At 34.2% G+C, this 19,377-nt stretch overlaps 1 protein-coding gene across 2 annotated transcripts; it reads right to left on the bottom strand.

The window, feature by feature from the left end:
• Positions 1-6,226: 6,226 nt before the first annotated feature.
• Positions 6,227-16,102, bottom strand: LOC114277306 (epoxide hydrolase 3). 2 transcript variants are annotated; one of them, XM_082888562.1, is made up of 4 exons: positions 15,486-16,102; positions 8,169-8,336; positions 7,629-7,864; positions 6,227-6,645 (listed from the first exon to the last, which is right to left on the bottom strand). In XM_082888562.1, the coding sequence occupies exons 1-4, from the start codon at positions 15,768-15,770 to the stop codon at positions 6,399-6,401; spliced, it is 936 nt and encodes a 311-aa protein (XP_082744688.1). In that variant the 5' UTR covers positions 15,771-16,102; the 3' UTR covers positions 6,227-6,398. The 2 variants fall into 2 exon arrangements, with proteins under 2 accessions (XP_082744688.1, XP_082744689.1); XM_082888563.1 differs by lacking the exon at positions 8,169-8,336 and having other exon boundaries at positions 15,486-15,918.
• Positions 16,103-19,377: the final 3,275 nt, after the last annotated feature.

The following is a 19,377-nucleotide window of genomic DNA, read 5'->3' as shown; positions in this document are numbered from 1 at the left end:
AGATGTCATCATTTTAGTGGTTAAAATAAACTTTTCAATCCATAAATCTCTAAAGACTGCAGTGTCCATATAGCAATTCCTTTCATTCCTTACTCCATTTCCTTTGCGAAATATTTAAATAACCATCATTTTTTTGTCAAGATTTTTCCTTCATAATTATAATTTCGAAAATCAAACCCATTTTTGACATGAAGAATATCATAATTTCATAGAAATCAAACACTTCAACCAAACCCATTATCGAAATCAACACAAAATTAAACTAAAAAAATCATATAAACCCTAGATGAAGTGTGAGAAATGGGGAAATAGGGGAAGGGAGAAAGAGAGAGAGAAACAAAGAGAGAGGGAATGGCTCGACACAGAGAGAGAGACCCAGGTCAACAACGAGGGAGAGGACCGAACGCGACAGTGACAAACCTGTGACTTGCGGCAGTGTTGGTGGTGATTTCGGCGATGGCGGTGGTGACGTGCGACGGTGGGGATGGACGGTGGCCAGCGACAGTGGTAGTGACAGTCGGTGGTGAGAGGGAGAGGCAGAGGGAGAACCGCTAAAGAAAGAGAGAAGAGGCGCTGGTTTGTGGTTTGGAAACCAAAAAATATATATATATATATATATTACACCATTGGCGACTAAAAGCTTTTAATCGCTGAAAGTATTTCACAAATCCCTTCAAACTATTTAAAATATTTCTCTCTAATAATTTTAGTTATTTGGCGATTAAAATTATTTTTTGTCGCTGAACATAAACTTTTGACTAATAAAATTTTAGTCGCCAAAGGTAAAAAATAATTTTATTTTCCAATCGGCGACTAAAGTGTTTTAGTAGCGAAATCTCTACCTACGGCCACTAAAATTATTTTTTGTCGCTGAAAATAAACTATTGGCGACTAAAATTTTAGTCCCCAAAGGTAAAAAATAATTTTTTATTTTCTAATCGGCGACTAAAGTGTTTTAGTAGCCAAATCTCTACCTACGACGACTAAATTTTTTTTTGTTGACAATTCTGGCATTTTTGGCGACTAATTTTTTTTTTAGTCTCCAATAAACAATATATCCCGACTAAAAAAAATTAGTAGCTAAATATTTTACTTTTGCCCACTAAAAAAATTTTTAGTCACCATTTCTACAACTTTTGGCGACTAAATTTTTTTTAGTCGCCAATTTTGGTCGCCAAAGGTGCATTTTGTTTGTAGTGGTACCCAAGGGTTAAGTATCGTGATGGCCAGTAACTGAGGTTACCTTCGGCCAAGTCTTAAACAAATCAATAAACGCGAGTGGAAGTAATATTTAAATGAGGGTACCAAAATAATCATCGGAGTTTTTATTTTTATTACAGAATTTACTGACCAAAAAGGCCGATATTTATATATAAAAAATATCATAAAAGTGTTGTGTGTACCTATTCCGCAGCCCCGCATCTAAGACTTTCCAGAAGCTATTTCTAAATTGCATTATTTCTTGAAAATTGGTAAACAGCTATAAGCACATGGCAGAGTGAGAAAAATTATACCAAGAGTATAAGGGACACGAAATAACCATGGATTGTTATGTAGCCAAAACATTTAAGATAACTTAGTCGGAATAAATAATCCTTTAAGTAGTAAAACTGAGATTATGTAAATAAATAACCATAACCACGGTAATTTGGTAAACAAATCATTTAAGTGCCAGAAATTGAAATATAGAAATTATGTAAATATATAGTCATAACCACGGTACAGAACAGAACAAAGGTCACAGAAGTGATAATCAGAACAGAGGTACGGATTCAAGAGGTGACTCGTACGGATTCTAGAGGTGGCTCCCACAATAGTGTAGCACTTAGCTCCGTACATTACTTAGCTCTGCACAGCACTTTGCTCAGCACAGAACAGAGGTCAATGGATCCATGACAAACAGAGGACCACAAAGTGGTCAAACAGAGGCCAATGGTTATTTAAGTTCCCCAAGACATGAGACTCCCGTGGTGGTACTTACAAAACATAATTGTATATAAGGTCATAATCAACTATTATTTAAAAGTAAAACAAACATATCCATGGGTTTCCTTTTAAGCAAATAGGGTTTAGAAATAAAACCACGTAACTGAAATGTTTATGTAATTTATAATAGTTTATAAAACATAACTTGTATAAAATAAATATGGTAAGTCAAAACATACATAAAATATATTTTAGTGACTAAAGGTATAATATAACTCACCTTAACTTTAATACCTCACTCTTTCTTTCCACTACTAAAAACCCTTTCAACTTCCATTATTTTTTCCTTCTTTTTTCTTCCTCTCTCTCTTTCTTTCTTTACTTTCCTTTCCTTCTTTCTTCCCTTCCTTTCTCTCTTTCTTTTCTTCTTTCTTTCCTTTCCTTTCTTCTTTCCTTTCTGCTCCAGGTGACACGCCTTCTTTTTTATAGGGAGATAAGGCACATATGTGGCGTGCGAATCTCCCTCAGATTGGATTAATAATTATATAGATTCGTTCTTATCTTTAATAGATATTTAAGATAATTACCCTTGGACTTAATATTTTAATATAATTATATAAATAAATTAATTCCTAATTAAATTACACTCTATCGTATACCAACATAAAATTAATTATTTATTTTACTATCACACCCATTATTATTATTATTATTATTATTATTATTATTTTGACCCTTAAACTTTTAATAATTATATTATTTTACAAAATTATACGTAATAATGTATAATAAATTATATATTTTCCCATCTGTAATTAAATAATATTACTATAAATTTTACAGAATAATTAAAAATCTTGGTTGTTACACGACACCACTACCATGGCCGACCCAGCCACCCTCAACTCCTTTCCCACCATGACTATCACTACCACCACTTTGCCCCTCTCCCGTCACTCCCAACTCTCCTCTCCCCATCAAACAACCCACCCAATCCCTAGTTATCATAACCACCCTTTCCTCTCAATCCCTCCCCTCTACGACTCTAAACCCCTAACTCTCTTTTTACGAAGTACAATTTAATGTGAGTGTTTCTTATGCTTGCTGCAAGTATCAGTTGTTTAAATGAATAATAAATAATAAATTGCATCTACACTCTATGGTTTAATGAATTTCACTTTTATTCCTCTGGTTTGCATTTTGCACTCTCCATCAATTAATTAATGTAACATATGAAGGGAGAACACTATTTTTAGTGTTCCTCGTTTTTAAAAAAATGTCAACGCTTCATTTTCTTAAATCTCATTTTATTTAAGTGTATGCATTAAAACTATAATAACTGTGAGTGAGAGCAATTTGTGATATTTATATAATTATATCTTTATAGTATGTAAAGGGTTAGAAATTAAAGTCCAAATCAAGTATGGATCTAAGTGCGGAGGTCGCCATTTTTAGACGACCAAGAATAACTAAAGGAGCATAGGCTATAGCCCATGGGAAATAGGTTAACAATGGGTTGAGGCAGGTCCAACCCGCCAAAGGCCCGAGTGGACTCCATGAGGGGAAAATGTCTAAGTCAAGTAGCAGAGGCATTACTTGCAGTGGTCAAGTTGCTGAGGCACTTTGTCCCATCACCGCCATTTCAAGTATTGCTGGTACCGCTACTATTTAGAGTTGTTGAGGGAAAATGAAAACCAGAGCAACCAAGTTGCAAAGGTAGCATTACAGTGGTCAAGTTGCGGAGGTACTTTGCCAGCGCCGCCATCTCTAGTATTGTTGGCATCGCCATTTGAATTTGCCACAAGAAATAGCCACTGCAACAACTATAGCCCCCGCAACTAACTTGCGAAGGGAACAACCCGTCAAGGTGATAATAGCCTTTGGGAGAAGCTTCCCCTCCACAAGTAGAGAATGTTGGGCGCTAAGAGATGGGCCCAAAGCCTATTGGTTGGAGCTGACAGTAGGTCCAGAAATACCAATATATCATGGTGACCCCGTGAAGATGGGAGTAAGGTAGCCCGAGTGTAGGGGACTCCCTTTCCACCTACCTAGGTCATAGACCTACCTTAGTCACATAGGTAGGACCAAGGAAGCCCCCTTGGGCTTGGTACTAAGGCACAACATGGTTGATAGTAGGCTTGGTTGTGGCCTTCACTTTGGAAAGTTTGGGAGTTTGTGATTAGGTGGCTAAAGGTGGAGGCTTTGCTGAGGTGAACATAAGCATAGCCAATAGCAGACTATGAGGTCCTGAGAATGCATGTCTTGGCTAAATTGAATTGAGAAGGCAAGTGCAGAGGCAAACATTATCCCCGTAAATGCACTTGCTGAGGTTCAGGCCAAGAAGGCAAGTTGCAGCGGCAAACACTTCCACCGCAAGTGCACTTGTCGAGGCATTTGTGTTAAACAAATAGTACACAGTACATGCAGAGGAACACGTGACACCTTCAACCTGGTGGCCCAAGGTAGAATATTCCATGTGATTCTTAGGGACACATGTCCATCCTTACTTTATTTGGCCACTTGGTATCGTTTGGTACCAAGGAAAAGCCTATAAATATGACCCATTTCTCAATGTCCAAGTAGAGGATTTTTTGGGAATTTGGGGGAGATGCTACCCATTTTGTGCATTGTTATTCCTTTCTTCTTGAGCCACTTGCTTCACCCTCACCTAGTTGCTCATCCTCCAGTCATCCCACCATTATTGGACTATTGACATAGTTTTGCCTCTCTAATTATTCTCTTAATTAAAGTTCACATCGAACCTACCTACATAGTATTTTCCCTTTCTTTATTTAAAACATAATAATTTTATTGGGTAAATTACACTAACCTCACTTAAATTATAAATTCGCATAATGAATTGATCTATGTCATTAAAGATCCGATAAAAAGGCTACAATATTTACTGATGTTATACAAATTGTTCACTTAAATAACCACTTTAACCTTTTCTTTATTTAAAACATAATTGAATTGCTTTATTGTTTATTTAATATAGCAAAAATGAAAGGAGAGAGAGAAGAGAGATAGGGTGAATCAAAGGGAGGACAATAGAAGGGGAAGAGATGCAAGAGGGAGAGAGTGGAGGCAATGATGGAAGGACTATATAGTGGACCCATTGAGGGGTTATGGTGGATGGGTTGTGTGGTGGAATAGTTATGGTGGAGGGGTTGTGTGGTGTTGTATTAAAGAGGCATAATGTCTATTTGGTGGAGGTGTTGTGTAGTAAAGAGGGTTGATTGATGGTGTTGTGTGGTGTTGAAAGGGAAAGAGAGATAGGGTATGATGTGGTGTTAGAAAAGGGAAAAAGAGAAGGGGGTGGTGTTGGAGGGAAGATGGTGAAGCAACAATAGTGGTGTGGCGTGGTTGGAGAGAGATGGAATAAAGAGATTAGAGACATAAGAGAGGAAAAAATAAAAAAGATTTAATGGATAAAAAAGTTATTTGACACAAATATATAATTAATTCTATTTAAGACATATATTATTAGAGGAGGGTATTTGTAAATTATGTTAAAATTATGGAACTAACGATAATTTTTTCAAACCTTATGGAAAGAAGTCAATGTAATTTTCCCAACCTAGTTTGACACAAATATGATATGATGACGGTAGATGATAGTGTTAGGGAAATTGATAGATTTAGATTGACGTGAACTAGTGTAGTAAATAGAGATATGAATCTACTTAATTTGATTAACGAAATAACCTTGGCTAAAGTTAAATGGAGAAGAATGATTCATATAGCCGATCCCATTTGATAAAACTTAAGGCTTTGTTTGGTTTGGTTTAACACAAATATACAAGGCTAAATAATAATTTGACATGAACATACAAAGGTAAATAGTAATTTAATGCCATTCATTAATTCTGTTAACACCTCCGTTACTGGAGGGAGACATGTATAATTACGTCAAAATAAATTATAATTTTTTCAAATCTCACCCAAAAATGAAAGTTTGAAGAGCTTGCTATATGTGTTAGCAATTGCTTATTAATTGAAAAAAAGCTAGTTTATGATGGCACATTTCTACGGTTCAAATTTGATTCCATTGAAAAAGCTTTTCCAGCAAATGATTGATCTGCTCTAATTTATAGTAAAGTGCAGAAGCTAAAATCACCACTCTCTCTGCTTCCCAATAATCTGTTCACTTTTTTTTTAATTTATTTTTATCTCATGAACAGTAAATAAAAATTGCAACAAAAATACTGGCACAAATTTTCAAAACAGAAAAGAGCTATAGATTTCAATAAGCTGCACCAAACATCTTGCACATAAATTTCAAGACATACAGAAGACGTACAAAATTATTCTTCCTTTGATAATGCCCAACATAGTTAATTATTATTCATGTCACAATTGGCATACTAATACTGTTACTTCAAACGTCTCAAATGTATTCTTGAGCTCCAAACGAAACCTCTCAACACATTTCAAATTACAACAACAAACCAACCCTCAAATGTTTGAAATCAACTATGCTTACTGAGGAAGGTGAGGATTAGTTGGTTCACTTGATCAGGGAATTGCTCCTGAACAAAATGGGTTCCTTCAGGCAAGTACGTTATCTCCAAATCAGGGACAAACGTTTTCACCTGTCCGCTCCTTATGTAGTCCTCGATTCCTGGAAATTTGAAAACATAATCCTTCTCACCCATGATCAACAATGCCGGACCTTCAACTTTTGTATTTGGTAACTTGAACTCTTCACCAAGCGACCTGTAAAAGAACATATCAGCAAACCTATATTATTAGATGGTAGCTGGTTAGAAATCAGTCAGCCAAACTGGTTCAAAAGTTTTAATTAGTCGACCTTTTGTTTGATCACATAAGTTATCTATATACCATGGTTTTAACACAGTATAAATAGTGGAGTTGAAGGTCTTTGGTGCTCAATAGATTCATGGCTTGTCAATATATCATAGTGTGTAAACCGTGTGACGTGTAGTGTTGATTGGTCACGGTAGTTATCAAGGTATGACCTAGAAAATCTTTTGTTTTCAGTATGTTGATAGATACTATGAAGGAGGATGAAGAATGAATGTTTCAGACTCAGATTTGAGTGTTACCCTGTTGTTGATTAGTGTGGTGATCTTGATAACTGCCAGTCTACATTCAGGATATGGAGCATGGATACAGACACAAAACACAACAATTTTCAAAAAAAATGTAGGACACATCATGTGGGAGGATAGACAAAATATATAAGTTTATATATTTATTATATGTCATATTTACAAATATATCTTTCAAAGATAATAAATAATAAAAAATGCAACATAACATCGTCTTTTACAAATCTGCATGTTTTCTTTTATCTTTGTGTTCTATCTCCTAAGTATATTGTTCAAACTTATAATTAATTTATGTGTGTTCAAATGATGGACATGTGCGCCCTCCTCCAAGTGTCCAAAGAGTATTCGGGTCTAATTTTTTTTTCAAGAATATGAATGTTTTGGATAAGTGTCAGTGCTGGACACAGACAATCCACGAACACATAACTTTTTTAGAAGTGTCTGTGCTTCATAGACTCTAGGTTTCGTGCTCTTATGAGTAGAAGGTGTGGCATCCTAGTCCAGTTGATGCCTGTTGATACAGCCATAGGCTTTAGCTCGCATTGTAGACAAAAGGGCAGTGAAGGAAGACGGCAGGGGCCTATATTTACTTGACTAAAGTGAACACAGAGGGCAAAACCATTTTACCGGTAAGGAACTTGCAGGGCAGTGCGAAATCCAGATTTCGTATACAAAGCTCCATAGGCTTCAAGATCTTCCTCCGTGAACCATGGGGGAAGAGGAGTAGACGGTTCCACCAAATCCATAATTTCTTGATTTTCTCTAGCTATTGGTATTTCACTTTTGGAGAAGAGAATGTAGACATTTCGCACAACTGTTTTGGCATCAAGACGGCCAAAATCAGCTTCAGCTCGTCCAGGTTCCTGGTATTGAGATTACAAACATCAAATTGCAAGCAGTTAAGATTGTTTCTTCAATAACCCAAAGAGGGAGTTTGGATGGTCAATCGCCCAGGTTCCCATCCACAAGCTCTGAGGTTTCAAATCCCCTCCCATTTGCCCAGTTCATAGGCTTAGGTTGGGGGTGGCCTCTGTACCTCAAGTTTACACACCTGGGTTGGGTCCAAAAGACCTTGCCTAGGCCGAGTTCTCAGTCATAAATAAAAAATAAAATAAAAGGATTGTTTCTTCAATTCTAAGCAAGCAAACTGATGAAGTTACTACATACCCTCCACCTTGAGATGTAGAAACCTTCAGGCAGGTGTTTGTCGAATGTAGTGGAACCTGGGGGCAAAAATGGCACACCCATAGTTATGATTCCTAAGACCCTCTCTGGGTAGAGAAGGGCAAAATAGTAAGCAGGCCGAGCCCCAAAATCTTTAGCAACGAGAAAAACCTGTGAATCAAATGCGTGAAAGAGAGGGGAAGCAAAAAAGGATTAAATGTTGTGTTACATGTACTCGGTATGAGTATCAAGTGCGAATGCGTGTCCAAACATCAAATCTTCCTAAATCTAAAGCTTAGAATCGTGAGATATGCATCAAAACTTAAATATGGGTATGGAAACATGTCTTACACACTATATTGCATATGTATAATGTTTTTAAATGTAAATCATTAAAAAATGTATTTCAAAATAAGATTTAGGGAAAATATGGAATTCTTACCTCTCGTTTGTGTGGGAAGTTAGAAATGTTAATTTACTAATAAATATGAGCATATTCTTCTTCAAAAGTCATATAAAATTAGAAGATCCAAATATCTAAATTGAAAACAGGTGTAACATATATCCCACACCTTTACCCCAATAGACATGGGTACACTAGGGGAAGTAGAAGCGGACATATAATGCAGGTTACACTTGATGTGGAATTAACTTTTGATAATCAAATTTTGGTTAAAAATCAACCAGCGCTCCAATTGTTTCCCATGATGTTTGGTAGAATGCAAAATGTTTCCAGCCTTAAAAAACATTTTCTTATGATTTTGAGATTGCCTCTAGTTTCTTAATGTTTGAGTACAATTATAAAAATTGCTTGGAAAGCCAATTATAATTGAAGAAAATATTCAGGTCACTATGACAAGATGTATATCCAAAAAATTGTGAAAGAAACTCCATAGTCCTGTAATTTGTCTAAGGGATTTTTGGCCATAACTCCTTCCTAGAGACCCTTTTTTCTTGAAAAGGACAAACTCTAATTTTTTTGGCTCATAAACTCCTCCAAAATAAAGAAATCTTGTAAGAAGGACAAAAAATTTTAGATTTATATTGTGTGAGAAATTTACTCCTTCACACACACTCTCTATCTTTGTACTCTTTCTCTCCCTCAATCTGTCTCAACTCTCTCTCTCTCCCTCTCTCTCTAAGAACTCTCTCCACCACCACCACCATCACCATCTCCACTACCACCACTACCACGACCACTACTGTTTCCACCACCTCCACCGTCTCCACCACCACTGTCTCAACCACTGGTGTTGTTTGTCACCACCACCGGTGCTGTTTGTCACCACCACCACCACCACCACCGTCTCAACCACCGGCGCCATTCGATGCCACTATACAAAAGAATGAAAAGAATTATTTGACTTTCCCATGAATGAGGTAGAGGCCATGTATATATATAATAGATTTATGATATAATTTAGGAAACGATATAAATAAAGAAACGATACTAAATCAGTGTTTGACACAATCATAGATTATATACATAATACTAAAAATAAAAAGATTCTATGTACTATAATTTCTATAGTCAACACTCCCCCTCAAGTTGGTGTGAAGATATTCAACAATCGCAGCTTGCCAATAGATGTCTGGAAGAAGCGGAAAAAACTCAACGACTAGTCCAAATAAATGCTACCAAACAAATTTGGTAGTCCACTAAATAAAAAATGGCCAAAAAGTGCTTAATACATTAGCACCAAAGCCGGGAAAAATTCAACGGCTAGTCCAAATAAATACTACCAAACAAATCTGGTAGTTCACTAAATAAAAAAGGCCAAAAAATGCTTAATACATCACACCAAAGCCTGAAAAAAAACTTAACGGCTAGTCCAAATAAATGTTACCGAACAAATCTAGTAGTCCACTAAATAAAAAAGGCCAAACAGTGCTAAATACATCAGAATCACACCATAGAAAGGGAAAAAATAGGGATTGAACTGCCATAGAAGAAACTAACCGGAAAGGAGGAGTATTATGCATACATTATGGTGATATACCATGTGAACCACCTAAGCTGTCCCATTTGGCACACAACCCAAGTCCCTTGGCGCACTTTCTAATAAGCCGCCCCTTAGCGCACTCAGTCATCTGTTGCCATCATCGTTTAGCACCACGTCATAAGTTATGTGTTTGCCACACTTGTTAGTTCCTGCAACGGTCCGGCATGATCCCTTAAACTGTCTCGGCATTGATTCCGGTTAGTCTCTACAACGGTCTGACATGACCCCTTAAGCTGTCCCGATATTGATTTTGGTTAGTTCCTGCAACGGTCCGACATGACCCCTTAAACTGTCCCAACATTGATTCCGATCAATTCCTACAACGGTTCGGCTAGGAACTGACCGGAATCAATGTCAGGACAGTTTAAGCAGTCATGTCGGACCGTTGTAGAGACTAACCGGAATCAATATCGAGACAGTTTAAAGGGGTCATGCCGGACCGATATAGAGAACTGGATGTTGAATTAGCAAGTGTGGCACAGGTGATGCACCAAGGGGGAGACTTGCGTTGTGCGCCAAACGGGGCGGCTTAGGTGGTTCATGTGGTATATCACCATGCTCACCATGATATATGTATAATATCCACTCTCAAACTCAAATAGGTTTGAAGATAGAAACCTATTTGAGATTGAAACAAAGGGAAAGACAGAGTGGAGCATAAGCACACAAAAAAAATGGATTACGAGTAAAAAAAAATATGATTGAGATATCTGGGATAGGAATAAACTAGTGGATAGAGAAAGAGATCACCACGAAGTAATACTGAAAGAAAATATGACAATGGAATGGGTTGAGGTTCGGCGGGCGGCTAAGGCAAGGCTGCCGCCCGCCGGTGAAGCAAAATTACTAGGTACTTAACCTAGCTTTGATATCAAAAAAAAAAATGAAAAGAATTATTTGGCTTTTCTATGAATGAGGTAGAGACCATGCATATATATATATATATATATAATAGATCATGATACAATTTAGGAAACGATATAAGTAAGGAAACGATACTAAATTAGTGATTGACACAATCATAGAATCATAGATTATATACATAATACTTAAAATAAAAAGATTCTATATACGCTAATTTTATATTCAACATATACCACCGACAATCGCCATCATCATCCTTCGCCTCTAAGACCTCAAATCTGAGATTGACGACCTCAGATCTGAGATCTATCATCTCAGATCTATATTCTCTTCCTCTCCTTCTCTTTGTCTGATCATGATGCTCTATTTTTCAGACAGTAAAATTTTACTCTAATTTGAGCCAAATCTGAGGCAATATATGTGCTCTCTATCTCTCTATTTCTATTTCTCTATATTTATATATTTTTATTTTAGTGCAATTTTTTTTTGGCATTATCAGTTTGAATATTCATTATGAGATCTCAAACGAAAATCTTATTTTAGTGTGTTCAATAGTGAAATACTAAAATTTTACTGTTAACGATATTAATTCAATGTTTTGACTGATTTCTTATTTAATATCTGTATGAATAATGGTAATAATTATAGTAAATGTGGTGGTCAGTGATAACAATGGCAAAAATTCACTATTTATATATTTAAAGTAAATAGTAAAATTTTATTGTCACCAAAGAATCTTGCTTGAAAATTTTCGCTGACCGACAGTGGTCGTAGGAAAATTGTCGCCGGCCAGGGTGATCAATGGTGGCCGGCGGTGGAAGACAACGGATGGTTGTGGTTGTGGTAATATAAGAAAAGAAGAGAAATTGAAGGTATTATTGTCATATTTTTTAAATATTTTGAACTTTGTCCTTAATGAATTAAATATTTTTAGCTTGTCCTTTTGGGAATGAAGTTTGAAATTGAGGGACTTATTACCAAAAACCCCTTTGTCTTATGTGTCAATTTGATCATTGTAATTCTAATTGCATCAATTTTACTCTTGATTTTTCACATTATGTTAATTTAATTAAATTGATAACGTATGTTAGAAATTGTACTGAAATCAAAGATAAAATAATCCATTTACTCTTTTCAAAGTTTTTGATTAGCGGGTAGTTCTATTTCCACACCATCATCCCATTATTTTTTTTTACAACACATTTATGTCCCTTAATCAAATTACTATTTCAGACACCCTACACACAACCAGCCACTGTCGTCCCTCCTTTGCCGCTCACTCCCCACATCCAGTTGCCATCACCAGCCACCTCCACCTCCATGTCCCTCCTCCCTAACCACCATTGCAGCCTCCACAGTCCCTATTGTAGGGCCCCCCAACCCTGCTGCCCCACCACCCCTCGCCCTCGCTACCACTACCTCCACGTCCCACCACCGTTGAAGACCCCACCCCTCGCAACCCCCTACTCGTAGGCAGAGAGAGAGAGAGAGAGAGAGAAATCGAGATCAAGGGTTTGGTTTGAAGGTGAAGGTTAGGTGGAGGAGGAGGAAGAAAGAGGAGGGGGTAACCGCGGGTTAGGGGAAGGTGGAAGAGGGGTGGGGGATGGGTTGGAGAGGGGGACGACAAGGGTGGCTGCCGACACCAACGGTGGTTAGGCTATGGTTAATTAGGGTTTGCAAAATAGAGAAGATGAGGGTATTTTGATAATACCCAAAATTAATAGTGTGGATTGAGAAGAAAAAAATTAGAAAAATTCAAATTGAGTGTGGTTTGAGCAATTGGTATGTACAGGTGGGCATTGGTCCGTTGGCCCGGTTGGACCGACCCTATTTTTTTAGGGTTTGGAAAGGTTGTTTTAGCCCATAAGACCAGAATGGGTCAATATTTTCAGTCTGATATATTAATGGGTTTAGTTTGGGATTTATACTTTCAACTCGGCTCTACCAGTTATTAAATTAATTAATTATAATATACTAATATATATTTTTTGTTAGGATTTGAGTTTTATCTTTGTTAATTTTATTGAAACTCACATTTGTGGTAATAATATATATTATTATTGCTGATGATACAAATTTTTTTCGACTTTTTATATGATTTCTTAAAATTATGCAAGTTTTGTTGGTGTAATATTATATTTAAAAATATATCACCATTATTTTTTTTGAAAATAAGTATGATAAAATCATACGACTAAATTTAATACATAAATTTTTTTATTCATATATGATCTATAATAAAGGTCTCAGCATTAGACACAAAATTTTTCAATTTATAATGATATTAGTATAATGTGATTGAATTTAATTATGGAATGTTTTAAACTTTTTTGGGGGAATTTATTAGAAAATCTTCTTTCAAATATTTGTATCTCAATTAGCCCATAAGATATTCTTATATTCCAATAAATCCTATTATTTTGAACATTTGATTCACCATATCCCAATTCTCATATTTAAGGTAATTTATAGACAATTTTACCATTACAAATATTTTTTAAACCCTTAGCAACTTGGTGTGCACTATTTTGAACTATTTAAATGTTCTATGATGTGAATATTTACATTAAATAAATTTGACAGTGTGAAAGTGTGAATGTTCACATCATGGAATATTTACATTGTCAATGTGAACATTAATGCGGATTTCACCATATTATTATTAAGGGTATTTTGATAACAATGTCACCTATAGGAATTATTAGAACATAAGAAAATAATTTGGACCAGGTAGAATATAAGCATGTGAAGAGAGATTTATGAATAAATATCATTTTTTTAGGATAAACTACCAATAGATCCTAATAGTTGGACTTAATTCCCATAAAATCCTATTAAAAATAAGTCATAATAAAATCGTCGTTAAAAATAATTTTTTATGATGATTTTTTTACACATATCGCTAAAAATTGACAATTAGTTTCTTTTTTTGTTACGATTTTTATAAATTGTCACTAAAAATTACAATTAGTGACTTTTTTTGTGACAATTTTCAAACTATCGTTGAAAGTTAAAAATTAGTGACTTTTTGTGACGATTTTTTAAACTGTCGCTAAAACTTATAATTAGTGACATTTTTTGTGACAATTTTCAATTTATTGCTAAAAATTAACAATCAATGAAAATTTTTAATAGTGTTTAATGAAAAATACCATTAATTCTTATAGGATCTATTGGACAATAAGTCCACCGATTAGGACCTACCCATAAGTTCTCTTTCTTTTTTTTTTTTAATTGATTTCATAATTTGTTTTTTAAAATAAAAGGGGAATTTATCATAAAATCATCTTTCAAGTATTTGCATCTCAATAAATCTTATTATTTTGAACATTTGATCCACAAATCCTAATTATCATATTTAAAGTATTTTATGGACAATTTTATGTTTACAAATATTTTTTGAACTCTTAGCAACTTGGTGATGTAAATATTCATATTAAATAAATTTGGCAGTATGAATGTTCACATTGCCAGAGTGAATGTTGCATGATTGGAACATTCACACTGTGAATATTAATGTGTTTTACCCTATTATTATTAGGGGTATTTTGTTAACTATATATCACCTATAGGACTTACTAGATTATAAGAAAATAATTTGGACGAAATGTAACCTAAGTAGGTGAACGATAAATTTATGAAAACATAAAGCCCGATAGATGGACTTGTGGTTTGGTTCATCACTTGGGTACCCCCTCCTTGTACATGGTAAGACAACTCTTGTAGCACTTTTGTGCATTGTTCAACTTTTGTAATGCCTTTCTTTTGAGTAATGAAAAGTTCATTTCGCCTTTTACATTGTGCATAGCCTTTCAGTTGTTGTTACTTTCATTTTAGCTTGTTGATTGCTATATTGTGGCTTGTCTCCAATCTTGTGGCTCATCGACTGGACTAATATTGTGTTTGCTTGTCTTTGCAAACCTTTCGAGCATTCTTGGCGGGCTAGTGAAGAGTGTTAACTAGCGCCACACACACTTGCTTATCTTCAACAAGGCTTCCGCATTGCCAGTGTGTGAGATTTATAATTATTTTTTGGGTTGGGCTTGACAGATGTAAAGACCTTATGTGAGGACCAGGCCGGGCTTACGCAAACACAAATTCCCTTATTATGTAGTGTCGGCCCAACTGGACGAACGCCCACCCATTACTAGAGTAATGAATTCCCTCGAGTGGTTGATGATGTCTAACTTGAAATGGTATGTATATCCCCCATTTCAATGAATCATTTTATTTTTAAATTCCATCAAATTTCTTATCCGAGTTTATCAATTAATATAATGTAAAAATTTAAATGACAATTAATAAGATTGAAACTAGACCAAATTAACCTAAGATACAGGAACCACGACTATAATTTGCCCCAAAATTTACTTTTCTTTTCCTTTCCTCTTCTATTTTCTCTGCAACCAAACAAACACAAAGTAACTGACAACGAAGAGGAGTTCCGGGATACCTTTGGAATGCTTAGGGCATCAAGGATCGCGAGGACGTCAGTGATGAGGTCACCCAAGGCGGCATTTTCGGGTTCGGCCGGTGGGTCGGACAGCCCATACCCTCTGTAATCGGGCGCGATCGCACGGTAACCGGCGTTGGAGACGGCAATCATCTGGTGGCGCCAGGAGTACCATATCTCAGGAAAGCCGTGGAGGAAGACCACAACCGATTGCCCCGACCCGATCTCAGCTACATGGAGCTTCAAACCTTTCACTTCAACGTACCGGTGCTCAATCTCATCCATTTTTGAGTTTTAGAGAGAGAGAGAGAGAGAGCAGATACGTATAGTGAGAGAAAGAGAGTGGAATTCAGTAGAGAGAGAGAGAGATTCTCAAGCCAGGGACAGCAGGCTTCTTTCAATTTTTTATTTTATCAAATTGGTTCAATGATTATGGACATTTTTTTGAAAAATTATAACTTATGATTCATGGTCTTTTTTATATTCTTATAATTTTTTTAAAATTATCTTTAATGTAAAATAATTATTACTCTTATCTTTTTTTTTCTATAAGTTGTTTTAATATAAAAATAATTAAAATAATTAAATATAGAAATATTTATTTATAAATCTCATTTAGAGGACTTAGAGCATCTCCAATGCACTAGGCATATAATACTTGTTAGTTAAAATGCCTAGTGTGATTCACTTTTTTCAATTCCAATGCACTAGGCATATGATTAGGCATTTTGGCTCAGCTCATATTCACTAGCTACATGTAACTAGCCTTCAACGCTAGGCAAAATGTATTCAATCATTAGGATCATTTCCCTCCATCTTTGTTGTTGACGTGGCATTCTATAAAATTAATAGTATTTGGATAAATAGCTAAAATAAAGAGCATGGTTGGAGTAAAAACATAAAACCGTTGATAGGCAAAATAAAATATATACTTTATAGTAATATTTAGATAGGTAAAATGCCTACTACCGTTGGAGATGCTCTTATAACCCATTAAGATGGTGTTTGGCAAGTGGGTTGGGGCTAAAATAGCCACAAAAGACAAAACAGGCTATTTTAGCCACAACAAACAAAACATCACATCCAACCCATAATCATTACACTCTTCTCTCACAAAAAAAAGCCAAAAAGCCAAAAAGTCCTTCCCAAACCAAGCTTTTTAGCCCAGGCTAAAATAACCAAAAAAGCCAAAAAGCCAAAAAGCCAACCCACTTCCCAAACGGAGGCTAAGTCCACAAAATATATATATTATATACCATATGTTTAAAAGAGAGAAAATTATTATTAGATATGTTTCATTTATGATATATAAAATATTATATATAAATATAGAAAATTATTATTTTTAGTATTTTCTTTGCCTCAATGTGAGAGATTCACTTAACCAAAGATCTTCTTTTACTATTATTTTACAATGATGGAAGAACATTTGAAAGAGAAGATTAGTTATACATGTAGACCAATGATAGATATGATGATGGATTCGCAACAGAGATGATAGTAAACCGGCAATAAACAATTGTTTTTTTGCCATTGTTATACATAAACCGTAGTCTCTTCATCGATTTGTGTAGTCACCGATATTGTGTAATTCATTTGCCGATATTATGTCGGAATTGATTATATACAGATTTTTCTAAAAAGGTGCGTCAATATATATAAATTATTTGATATATTTTTTTATATATTGTTTGATGATTTGTTGTATATTGATTGTTACTATGCTTTTTGATTGAACAATCATTTTTATTGCCATTGAATAATCAAAATAGTCGATTCTTCACTTTTTAATTTTGTTTCGTATTTTCACGTTGCAATGTAAATGGCGTTTAGTTTTTTTTTTAGACTAATTGTATTGTAAATTGTGAACATTCACATTGTATTTTGGTATGAATTTTATTTTTTTCAAAAGTTAATTGTATGTTTGTTATTTTTGTTATTATGCTTGGTGGTTGAACAATCATTTTTGTTACCATTGAACAATCGAAATAGTCAATTTTTACTTTATTTAATTTTATTTTATGTTGTCACATTCCAGTGTGAATGCTCACATTGGTATGAGTGTAGTTTTTTAAGGATAGTGTATGTTAATTATAAACTATGAATATTCACATTATATTTTGATGAGTTTTAAGTTTTTAAAAGTTAGTTGTATGCTTGTTATTTATTATGAATATTCACATTGTACTTTGGTATGTATTTTATTTTTTCAAAAGTTGTATATAAGTAGTCATAGTAGTACAAACATGGTGTGTACATCGAGATATGGATGTTTACATTAATTTTGTAATATAAATAGGTAATTGCACCCCATGTTAATGTTCACACACTCATTTAATATTGAGTGTGTGTATGGTTCCATGATGAGATGTTATTTATCAACATGTATTTGTAATGTGAAAATTCACATCAACATTTAGTGAGAAATTTTCAGGAGATAGCCGATTTAAGATTTTGAGAATGTTAGATTTTTTTTTTTCCTATGGAATAGGGGAGATTTTTCCCCCTAGAATGGCAGAGAGTTTTTCTCCATAGAATAGGGGATAGATTTTCTCCTTGAAATGAGAAAATTTTCTCTAAAATGATGAGAGAATTTCTCCGTGGAATAAGGAATTATTGTTATTTTGTTGTTATATATTAATTTCAAAATAGAAATAAGCGCGACAAGTTGGATGTGATTTGGTCATATTACATCAAATATGATTTAATGGAATATTAAAAAAGAATATGAATATATTTTTAAAATGAAATTTATTAAAAAAATCCCTATTATAAACTATTTCAATACAAAAATAATTAAATACCATAAACTATTTTAATTTGAAATAATTAAATATTATGAATACTAGATACTATAATATTGTAAATGTTCATATCAATATAAATGGTTTGAATATTCATATAATAGTATAATACTAAGATCATAGCAATATTTATTATTAAGAAAAAAAAAAATTAGTAGAAAGGTTATTTTCGCGAACTTGTTTGGTCATAAAACGTATAGAAATACTTGTAATCCGATAAGTCTTATATATTTAAAATTGTATTCTATAGGAGATTTATTTTTTTGAATTAGACGTTATCAAGTGAGTATTATGCTATAATATGAATATTGACACTGTCGTTGAATATAGTATTTGATATACATATTGATATAAATTTTTGCAATATTGTAATATCAGATATTCATATTGATGTAAATATTTATGATATTTAATTGTTTCCATATTGCAATAATTTATGGTATTGAATGTTTTTGACATTAAAAATGACTTAAAAGAGTTATAAGAATACAAATAGGAACAAATGAATCATAAGCTGGCCATATGGAATTTATAAAAAAAATAACCCTGAAAAATATTAGTTGGGATTTATCACGGTAACTTTTATATTTTTCAAAATTTCATAATATTTTATTAATTGAAATATGAATATTCACATTTAAAAATTTCACACTTACTAAAAAATTCACACTTAACATATAAACACGGAGAGGAAGAGTCCTATGACAAAACATTTTTCAAAAAATGTGAAATTTTTAACTTTTTCATTTCATATAATTTTATATTTAATAGATCCCGTTTAATACATTAACATGTTTTTGTCAATTTATGCAAGAGTAATTATAAGCTTGAAAAATATTGAATCATCAAATAGATACTATTTACATAGCACATACAACTCCACATGGGGGAGAAACAAAACCCTTATTATACCCACACCCAACAATCACTCCGCTACTGCTTACATACAACCCATAAAGGGGAGAAATAAACAAACTCGAGCTTGTTCATTTAATAAACAAGCCAAGCTCAAACAAGTTTTAAACAAGCCAAACTTGAGTTGTTAATGAATATCTTGGTTCATTTGCAACTCTACTTGAGGGAAATAT

The sequence above is a fragment of the Camellia sinensis genome, chromosome 9 (assembly GCF_055761805.1).
Source record: "Camellia sinensis isolate YWXY chromosome 9, ASM5576180v1, whole genome shotgun sequence".
Taxonomy (NCBI): domain Eukaryota; kingdom Viridiplantae; phylum Streptophyta; class Magnoliopsida; order Ericales; family Theaceae; genus Camellia; species Camellia sinensis.
Note: the sequence above shows the minus strand (reverse complement) of the source record. Positions and strands in the feature narration are given on the sequence as shown.

Coding starts and splice junctions, on each gene's coding strand:
- LOC114277306 (XM_082888562.1), bottom strand. CDS start 15,770: ATGGATGAGATTGAGCACCGGTACGTTGAAGTGAAAGGTTTGAAGCTC. Junction 8,337..15,485: donor ATGCCCTAAGCATTCCAAAG/GTATCCCGGAAC, acceptor TTTGATTCACAG/GTTTTTCTCGTTGCTAAAGA. Junction 7,865..8,168: donor TCTACATCTCAAGGTGGAGG/GTATGTAGTAAC, acceptor TCTCAATACCAG/GAACCTGGACGAGCTGAAGC.